The sequence below is a fragment of the Panicum virgatum genome, chromosome 6N (assembly GCF_016808335.1).
Source record: "Panicum virgatum strain AP13 chromosome 6N, P.virgatum_v5, whole genome shotgun sequence".
Taxonomy (NCBI): Eukaryota; Viridiplantae; Streptophyta; class Magnoliopsida; order Poales; family Poaceae; genus Panicum; species Panicum virgatum.
This window is the reverse complement of record NC_053150.1, coordinates 41772857-41782924: the sequence shown is the minus strand read 5'-3', so window position 1 is coordinate 41782924 and position 10068 is coordinate 41772857. Positions and strand designations below refer to the sequence as shown.

The 10068-nt window shown below is 39.2% G+C and overlaps 1 protein-coding gene across 7 annotated transcripts; it reads right to left on the bottom strand.

Annotated features, from left to right (window-relative positions):
- Window positions 1-2124: 2124 nt before the first annotated feature.
- On the bottom strand, window positions 2125-9011 carry LOC120679442. Of its 7 annotated transcripts, XM_039961033.1 has the most exons (18): window positions 8879-9011; window positions 8528-8748; window positions 8312-8396; window positions 7966-8163; window positions 7740-7842; window positions 7509-7593; window positions 6915-6998; window positions 6710-6813; window positions 6320-6428; window positions 5689-6122; window positions 5116-5197; window positions 4811-4987; window positions 4686-4739; window positions 4005-4097; window positions 3857-3922; window positions 3702-3748; window positions 2895-3581; window positions 2125-2762 (listed from the first exon to the last, which is right to left on the bottom strand). In XM_039961033.1, the coding sequence occupies exons 4-18, from the start codon at window positions 8027-8029 to the stop codon at window positions 2405-2407; spliced, it is 2547 nt and encodes an 848-aa protein (XP_039816967.1). In that variant the 5' UTR covers window positions 8030-8163; window positions 8312-8396; window positions 8528-8748; window positions 8879-9011; the 3' UTR covers window positions 2125-2404. The 7 variants fall into 7 exon arrangements, with proteins under 7 accessions (XP_039816967.1, XP_039816962.1, XP_039816965.1 ...); XM_039961028.1 differs by lacking the exon at window positions 7966-8163; XM_039961031.1 differs by lacking the exon at window positions 7966-8163 and having other exon boundaries at window positions 6710-6810.
- Window positions 9012-10068: the final 1057 nt, after the last annotated feature.

The following is a 10068-nucleotide window of genomic DNA, read 5'->3' as shown; positions in this document are numbered from 1 at the left end:
ATCTGAATCGGTGTTCAGAATGGATTTGCATTGTATGTTTGGATTTTGGTTTTGGATGCCTAGACACTCCACCCGACTTGAACCCACCTGTTGCCATCCTTATCCGGCAGTGGCGCGGCCGGGGAGGCCGGATCCAGCAGCTGGCGGCGGGACGCGTGCGTGGTGGCAGGATGTGCGTGGCAGCGGTGGGCAGCTAGCGCAGCAGCTCTAGACCCATCGATAGGCTTGGCGGGCTCGTGGATAGACTCAACGGGTTTTTTCTTTTTTTATTATTTTCTATTTGATTAACCGAGGCGGATCGCAAACCGCCTCGAAAAATAGATCATTTATAGTGACCTTTCATCCGATGTGGTTGCAAAAAAACATCTCGGTTAATCGTTTTTTGCCCGCCTCGTTTAAGATTTTTGTATTAGTGGATGAAATTCATCATATAATGAATATGCACTTATAATAATTTTTTATAAGTAAAAATGAATGAGTTTGCACCTAAAACTACGGATGTGCCTGGTTTGTCGAGATCGTTTGCTTACTTCCTCAATCCTAAAATAAATGCACTTCTAGAGTTCAAAATTTAATCCAAAATAAATACACATCTATGAATGAAACAATTAACTCTGGTTGTCTTTTTTAAAAAAAAAATCGGAGTCAATGCCATCTTTACTAATCTCGCAGAATGAACAAAAGAATCCGCCTTGACCACACGTGCATTTCGTTTCCAACGCGGACGAAACCGTCTTTTGCATTTCCAATTTGATCAGAACCCTGGAGTTCTGCCTCCAACACTCGGATCGTCGAAAATGTATTCCATGCGTGGTCGCCTGATCTCTGAATCTGCACCTGCAACGAATTGCCCGGCCTGCACTACGCGTGGTGGGAGGACGACTAGCCAAGGTAGGGGAGCGCTACTGTAGTACTGTGCAGGGGCGAAGCCAGAACAAAATTCCACCGGGGTCAGCAGGTTTCTTGTTGAAATTTAACCGGTGTCTAACACTGTGAAAATCAGTTGGGTATAAAGGATATGTGGAAATCGTCAGGGTCGGCCGACCCTACGCCACCACGTAGCTCCGCCCCTGGTACTGTGCAGAGAGTTGTCAGTGACTTTTTAAGGTGAGGAAGCCACCAGGCTTTTCGTCGTCCTTTATTTTTATCTTTTAAAAGAAATATTTTGTTTTGATTATCGACCTTTATTTTTATCTTTTAAAAGAAATATTTTGTTTTGATTATCGAAATTATTTTCTATATATCTGGTCCTCTATACCAACTATCATACCATATTTTTTATTTAACCATCTCCAACTATCATCTCCTTTCTTCTTTTCTTCTCTCCTCCTCTTCTTTTCCTTTTATTTTTTCTCTTTTTGCCCTTTTACAATAGTTTAGTTATACAACTTTTAACTAAATAATAATGGTTTTTTCTTTTTTCTCCTTTTTCTATTTCTCCCTTTTTTCTCTTTTTTTCCCTCTTTCCCTTTTGGTTCGAGTCCTCAAAATTTTACACTAGCATTATTGCAACAAGTATAATCTACTGTAAAAGTTTCACGTGCATATCTACAGTACAATCTAGAGCTTGAATCAAGATTAAATAAAAACCTATATCTAAAAACCTTGGATTGTCTTGAAAATTTTACATAAGTTCTAAAATCTAGAAACTAGCCTACTGCCCAAAAATCAAGCCTACCACTATCCTAGAACATGCGTTACATTTAAAAGCCAATAAAAATAATATTTATTCTATACCATAAATGATTTTGTCTGGGTGCACCAGCTTGGCCTTCAAAACCCCCAAAGTCGCAACAGATTAAAAATCAGGAAACAGGAACATGCTGCGTGGAAACGGTCATCATCGGCAATCAGGAAAGGGGAATACCCGCGCACCTTGGGGTAATAGGCTTTCTTGATCTGGGCCACGGAGGCGTCAGTGCTGTGCTGACCTCCAGGATGCCGTAGTACGCAGTGTCCTTCACCATTTCGGCTCCCGGCTCCCCTCTTCTTCTTCCCCGATCAAACGGCAACCGAACCGCCAACAAACAGCGCCGCGACGGGGAGGGCTCCGAGACTGCAGCGAAGCCAGGCTAGCCGGTGGCGGCGTACATGATTACTTGATTAGGCCTTAAGGAATCACAATTTGTCTGTCAATTATTGCTCATCATGGCCATGCTTAGCGGCACACCGATCTTCTCTTATTTAGAGTTACACTAGCGGTCAAAAGAATTGTTACAAAAAAGTTACATGACGGACCAAGCCAAGCACGAGCATTCGAGCCAGGTGCCACGAATGGCGTGCTTATTTCGGCAAAGGGTTACATTTTCATAGCTAACACAAGCAGCCTCAAACTAGGGAAAAACCAGTAGTACTTACTAAGCTACTACTAAGGTTACAGAGGCTGCCAGCTGATAGCTAAACTCTACACCGGCGAGGTGGACAGCAGGAACACCGGCATCGACCTCTGCAGCAGAACGCCGCAGAAGGGGCAAAGAGGGACAGCGGGTCCAGACAGGTCGAGCGATCCTTCGTCTTGGTTGGCGTCCAAAGGGGACGCCTGCATGGTGAAGAATGACTGCGGCAGCAGCTTGTCGACCATGCCTCCGCAGCATACACAGTGCCACACCGACTGCAGGACGGAGCACAAGATCGTGGACGCCCTGCACCGCGTCAGCGTGTGCCTTTCTCTGCAGATGGCTACATCGGTCGACTCGAAGTGGACCGGTGCAGAGCAGTAGGGGCAGGTTTCTTCGACAGAGTATCCACATGCGGAGTTGATGCTGCAGGAGGAAATCAGTTCTGAAAACTATTTCGTGATGGCATTTCAATGTTGTGGGCAAACTGGCAAGTTTGTTGACATTTTTCGATACGAAAATGGCTGAGAGAATATCAATGGAGTTAGTAAAATATACCTGTTTCCTAGATCTTTGATCCTAGATCTGAGATACTTGAGCTGGTTATGCACTTCTCCATTCATAGATACCCAAGAATCCATTTGGGCAACTCCAACAGGAAACCAGCTGTTTTCAGTAGAGGTACCATTGAACGAATATGCTGTCCTTTTCAGGACTGCAGCAAAGGTGAAACCCACCAGTCTCTCGCGAAGCTCTCTTTCACTCCTTATCAAAAGAGTGCTCCAGAACTCAGTTTTCGAGTCATTGCCATTTTCAGCATCAGGACCAAGCTGCGCATGATTGCTGAGCATTAGTACTTTTCTACAAATTATGTTCAGTAAGTGTAGCTTCCGCAAACTGACACTGGGCAGCATGTCATGCCTTGAACATGATGGAGCATTTATAGAAACACACTGTGGATCACCTGAAAATAAAGCTGAGATCCACATATCCATCAAAGTCTCCAGAAAGGTGGGTGCATATTTCTGGAACCCTTGCAGCGCAGCTACAACATCCCATAAGGCAAGCCCCTTTTCAACATTTTCATATTTCTTCAACGACCACAAAATGTTAGATCCCCACCACAAAAAGTTACTCGAGGATAAGATGGTAGACTGTGGATTGCAAACATCAATGCTCCTGTCTAGTGGAATACCAACAAATTGACCACCAATCCAAATGAACTCAACCACCGCCTTTTGTGTCCTATTATTTTAATTAACACAATTATGACCATGTGAATGCATTTTCTAAATGTTATATCAAAACAAAAAAGATTTATACAAGGATCCTAGTACATTTCATAATGAACTATAAATGTATTACCTGGCTTGATACATCTGGTCTAAGACGTTCAGATCCAAACCACGGACCTGAAAAAGACAGTTTATCAATTCTTACAGCTTATGCATACAATCTTACCTACACCTACAGTTCACTTGAGCAAAAAAAGGTGCCAGATATAGAAGCCTAAAACATACCACAGCAATCATTTGTCCTCCAGGTGCTAGTGTAAGACCAAAGCATTGATTAGAGACTTCTGATAGCTGCATGCACATTCAGGAGCCAATTGTAAGGGAAAAAACACTTGGACATCAAAGAAGAAAACAGTTAATTATTTATTTTTACATCTGTTGATTCTTTTGACTCTGGAAAATTTGTATGCACGGGAATTTCTTCAAGGTGGTTTCCGTTACAGATCCAGCAGCGTGCAGAATCATCCTAAAAAAGAAGAAAAATATTAAGAATCTGCAAGTGATACAATGCTCGAGAAGAAATTTTTGAAAGACTAACAGAGTGCAAAGTATAGTATATTCAGCAGAGTTACTAATATAATCAACAATCAAGACCGCCTTCATCTTTTCAAGTTATAATAGGTTATATTTGTCAAAACTGAAACCACTCCTTCAGGTAGTACCATAGTCGAAAAGGAGATCATAAACTTTTCGCAGTGAAACAAGGTTTTTAGTATCTAAATTATGCTAGTTAATTTGTCGTCTATGGTTTTATTTATTTATTTTCTCATGTGCAATTAGGTACATTCATAGTGAACGGTGTCTATCATAGACAATGATAATGTTCAAAATGATAAGACTGACAAGAAAAAAAGAATGGGAGTATACAAGAAACCAAGTTCAGCCATAGCTGACGCACAACTCATAATTCAGCTCAAGTAATTTTTAACACGGATCCCACATCTCCAATTGCCGCTTTACTTCAACCCTCAAACTTTCAATAATTCAATAGTTTCAATTGACCTCACATCCAAAGAGATAGCAATCAAATAGTGCCACAGAAGAGTTAACTGACCTGACTGCAGCTGTATAAACAATAGCCATCCATACCCCATGATAAACCTGTCACCTATGGTGATGTTAGACATTTTTGTTTCTTTTCTTAAAGAGAAAAGATACTCAACTAATGTGAAGTTTTACCACTTGATCATGTGCATGGCATGCATTGGTATTCTCAATTTTGCAGCTACATGTATTCCATATCCATGTTTCCAGTGACCCATATACTCGTCCAATTGCCAACTTAACCTCGTACTGAGACCCGGCAGGTACAGCTAATGAAATTGCTGATACTGGAGCTGACAAATCAGTAGCGACCTTGCAAAAGGAACAATTGGAGTGAGAACTAATAAGCATGCCATATCAAATTGACGTGCACACAAAGAAAAAAAGTCGCATAAATCATTCGTGCCAAATACAATACTAGGTTGATGCTTGTTGTGTACCTTAGCAACTAATGCAAAAGGAACTTCTTCTGCATTTGTACATCTATTTAAACCTTCAATATTCGCCAACCATATCTTCACACTGAGAAAAGAAATAAAATATTCACATGAGATATGAAACTTTTACAGAAAACGAACCATCAGAGTACCAAAGTTTGTAAATCAGATAAAAATGAACAGCAAGAATCTTTAAGGCATGGGAAAAACCATTTTCACCGCCACCAAGATATCTGGTGCAGAGAATGCTGTGCATCATCTTTAACATTGATTACTTAAATTAGCAAAAAATGGAGATGAGGGATTTTTTCTTACTTTATCAAGACAAACATGAAGCATTAGGCACATCACATGCCTATACCAGTCCTCCTGCTTATGCTACCGATTCCAAAGCACATAGCAGCTCAAAGTATGTTTTCAAAATATGATTATCACATATATGATATATCCCTTTTGCCATGTCATTACTGATGAAGAGCTCACAAAAAGCCATGCAAACAACCAATGCATGATATAGCTAAAGAAAGCACATAACCATTTTCAAATAATACGCATTAATCATTCATTCATGCTCACCTTCCGTCTGAGCTTCCAGTTGCTAAAAGCAGCGAGGATTTTGAAGAGCCTTCAGAGGAAACTTCCCAGGTTATGGCACTGACCCAAGATTTATGAGCTTGCAAAACCCCAATGAGCATCGGATCACTGTTAACCACGCCAGCATCTATGGTGTAGTATTCTGGCTTATATAGTTTCCAAAAAGACACATTTCCAGACTTGGAGCCCACAGCAAGAATGCACCAATGCCTCAATAAACTAGAAATTTTATCACTTGATGACACAAGTGGAGACCATGAAACAACGAGGGAAGACAAACGTGCATCACGGCAAGCATACTGCTTTGCCGTGATAAGAGGAGATTTGTTTCCTCCATTGGAGGACAATGTTGCTTTGGAATTTCCTGTGCTGCCTTGTCCATTTACAGAAACAGGCTCATGTCCATGTTTTGCAGTCTGGAATCGCAAATACAGCAGTGTTAAATGAACAATAAATTCAAATAGAAAACAATCATGTGCAATATCCTACAAAATACCTTCACCTAGCATAACAATTTATTCTTCCTTTTGTTAAGAAACAACATGGTTTTCCTTTTACAAATTAAAAGAACAAACTGAAACTTCAGCCTAAATGTGGACGACTAAATTTGTACCTTTTTCGAAGACTTCTTCTTTGGCTTAGAGCATGATTTCAATGAGAAGTCTGCATCATTTGAAGCATCTAAATCATCTTTGTTGCCATCATAAATATAATCGTCAACTCTACATATTACATTGAATAAAAAATATTCAAAAGAAATTCAAGTACAGTATATCAATGCAAGAAACATTCCCAAGAATGTTGACTTCTTGCAACAAAATAAATTTCGAGGTAAGATCTGTGATGTCCACAGATGAATGGGTAGAGAATGCATGCAAATCAGCATTTCACAGCCCAAATAATAGCAAAATGATGCTTCTTTAGATCATCTTGTTATTCCAAATATGGTGACTGTTTCTCTATTTGCAAAATTATGCAATGGAAGCCGAGAATTATAATTCACCTTGGTGGTTTTCTTTTTCTCTGTCCAGGATCCCTGCGAGAAAGAGTATCTTGCAATTCACATGTAGAACCTAAAACCTCTGTCTCTTCGGTATTTGTATTCTTCTGATCATGAAAGAATATTTTGTAACCACATATTTAGACAGAAATATCATGCCACAACCAAAGAATAGAACTCTCAGTGCTAGAGTGGAAGGTTATTATACCAGAGAAGTCAAATGAGAACCATTATCCTCTCCAAAGTTTATAGTTTTATAGTAGCTAAACAGCAATTGTGATATATCTGCAACCTATGGACCAAGTGAAAGGTTCATAAGTACCAATAACAGCTACCTAGAACAAGTGATCACTCCTAGTGAATACATGCAATGAAAGACAAAAACTTAGCCTGGCCAGAACAAATTCGCAACAGGCAATTAAGACAATACAAAAGCTAGTCCATGAACAAAAGAATCAAGGACAAACCAAAACTGCAAATTGCAAATTTTATTTTTATTCTGATAAGAAGGTGGAAGAATACTACAATAGTAAGAAAGCACTATGGAATGAATTTTGGCTGGAAACTAGTTAATGCAGTTAATGGTGAGCTGATCCCCACTATAATGCAAGAAACATTTGATTCCTCATATGCATTATGCATGGACCATTACAACAATGGCGCTAAGCCAGACCCAGCACAAGAAAAATCAGTGCAGCACAGAAATTCAGTTGGTAATTCAGACAAACTTCCTAGATTACCATTCTCATATATAAAACATTCATAAATTCAACATTGTTCACATAGCGCAGAATATGCTTACCTGAACCCATTCATCACAAATTTCCCAAATCGGTGACCGGTAAAGCTTCACATGACCATCCACAGTGCAAACAGCGAGCAAACATCTAGATTTGTGATCCATATACACATATATGTTAAGTGCAGTAGGATGAGCAGATGAACTTGCGCACAAAAATTACAACTAGAGAAGATCATGTATAAATGAATACCATTTAAAATTGAATGTCAAAGATATAATATACCCAGAAATCCAGAATTAGGTGCAAATCCTTGCGGAGACCATGAAATTGACCTGGCACATGGTTGGGCGTCACGAGCTAAGCAAGTGGGCACTAAACATGGCTCAAAGAGATCTGCAAAATATTGGCAATTGAGAATTTAAGATCAAACAAAAATTCACCTACATGGCCACATTGGAAATATCTTTTTTTTTCATTCTTTCACGAAAAGGCAGTAATGGAAAGCTTTGTACTGACCTATAGAAGGCAAAATGACATGGCCTTTGTTCAGGAGGTGGTTAGGTTGGTTGTGATGGAACATGCACTAGCCATAGTAGTTTGATTTTAACAGAGTAGAATATGACTAGTAAAACTGAATGGTTCAACTAGCAAGACAGTTCACTCATTGCAGTTCCCAAAGTACCATTTAGTTTTTAACGGCACCCTACATTCACACTGCAAAATTGACGTCAAAGAAACAAATTTCTGAATATGATATAGTTGAAAATTAGGTCTTCAATGTCCCAAATAATTGACACAAATCTGCAAGTTCACTACGTCCTACGGTAGATCACTAAAGCAATTTAGCGGAGGCCAAATTTACCTTCTCTGTTAACCACTCCTATAGGAAAAGGATCACTGCGGCAAAGTCCAACCAGTCCACGAGGCCCGTCAAGCGCAGCTGGGTTCTTAAATAGGAACAAAAGAATCATGATGAGTGCAAGGTCAGGCTATCCAGATTCCATACACGAACTACCATGACACCTGAACATTTACGACCAGAACGTGAAACATCTTACAGTGATGGGATTGCACTTACCAGAATAGTGACAATGTGACCAGATGCGACAGCCACCAAATTGTCACTTGACCAAGCAATGGCATTTGGGTAAGACGGAGAAGCAATGAGTGTCACGGCTTGGTACTGCGGAGCCATGGCACTCATGCCCAAGCATATCTACTTATCCAGCAGCGAAATTAAGCTCGGACCAGGGGCGGAACCAGCATAGAACATGGGTGTACACATGTCACCCGATAATTCTTGCAAACGAAATCGAAGTTAGTAGGTAATATATTGTAACTGCATTCAGATCCGAATACAAATAGTTTTGTTAGGGTTTGGGGGTGCTCCGTCTCGCACAGCAGAAGGAAAGAGAAGGGGCGGGCATACCTGGAGGATGCGCTCACCGCCGGCAAAGGGCTGGGCGAAGACAGAACAAATGGCGCCGCCGCTCGCCCAGTCGTCGCCGCCGGTGAAGGAAGAGCAAGCGACAAGAGAGTCCGAGAGAAGGGAAAGGTTTAAGATAGAAAAATAATTAAATTACTCTCTTCAACTATAATCAAAATCTGAATAACTCTCTGAACTCTAAACAAAATCTGAATAACCCCTGAACTCTATTGTTTAGTTTATTTTACCCTCCAAACTATATCATTTGTACCTTCTAATATAATTTGTCTATTTTATTTTTTCATACATAGATGGAGTTCTAAATTGACATTTTACAAGATAATAGTACATATCATAAGCGTGTTAGAAAAAATGCATCATAAGTTTTATCATTATTTTAATATGTTAGCATATTTAATAATAACATAAACTAAAACTAATGAGAAAAAATTATAATATTTTTTTAAATATTCATTGTGATGTCCATTATTATCATTCAAAATTTGAAATTAAAATTCAATTTGTGTATGAAAAATAAAAAAGATAAATTGTGTTATAGGGTAAAGTGAACTAAATGATATAATTTAGGTGGTAAATTGAACTAAATTATAGTTTAGGGGGTTATCCAGATTTTGGTTATAGTTGAGGGGAGTAAATTGAACTTTTTCCACCACAGGAGGATTCCGAGGTTGATCTAAGACTATCCGCAATGATCATCCTCTAAAATAAATATTCTGCTCTAATCATGGAGATTCCCAACTCTATCTAGTTCTCCCGCACTAATTCATACTCTATATTTAATCATCTATACCAACTATTCTATATTTTATCCAACCATCTTCAATTACCATCTTCTTTCTTCTCATTTTCTTCTTCCCTCCTCTTCTTTTCCTTTTCTTTTTTATCTTTTTCCCCTTTTACAATAGTTTAGTAATAAAACTTTTAACTAAAAATATAATGGTTTTTATTTTTCACTTTTTTCTCTTTTTCGCCTTTTTCTCCTTCTCCATTTTTTTTCCTCTTTCCCTTTTGGTTCGAGTCCTCAAAATTTTACTCTAGCATTCTTGCAACAAGTATAATTTATTGTAGAACTTTCACGTGCATATCTATATCTAAAGACCTTGGATTGTCTCGAAATTTTTACACAAGTTCTAAGATCTACAAACTAGCCTACTGCCCAATAATCAAGCCTA

Coding starts and splice junctions, on each gene's coding strand:
- LOC120679442 (XM_039961028.1), bottom strand. CDS start 8,653: ATGAGTGCCATGGCTCCGCAGTACCAAGCCGTGACACTCATTGCTTCT. Junction 8,397..8,527: donor GTCACATTGTCACTATTCTG/GTAAGTGCAATC, acceptor TTCCTATTTAAG/AACCCAGCTGCGCTTGACGG. Junction 4,740..4,810: donor GCCATGCACATGATCAAGTG/GTAAAACTTCAC, acceptor ACATCACCATAG/GTGACAGGTTTATCATGGGG.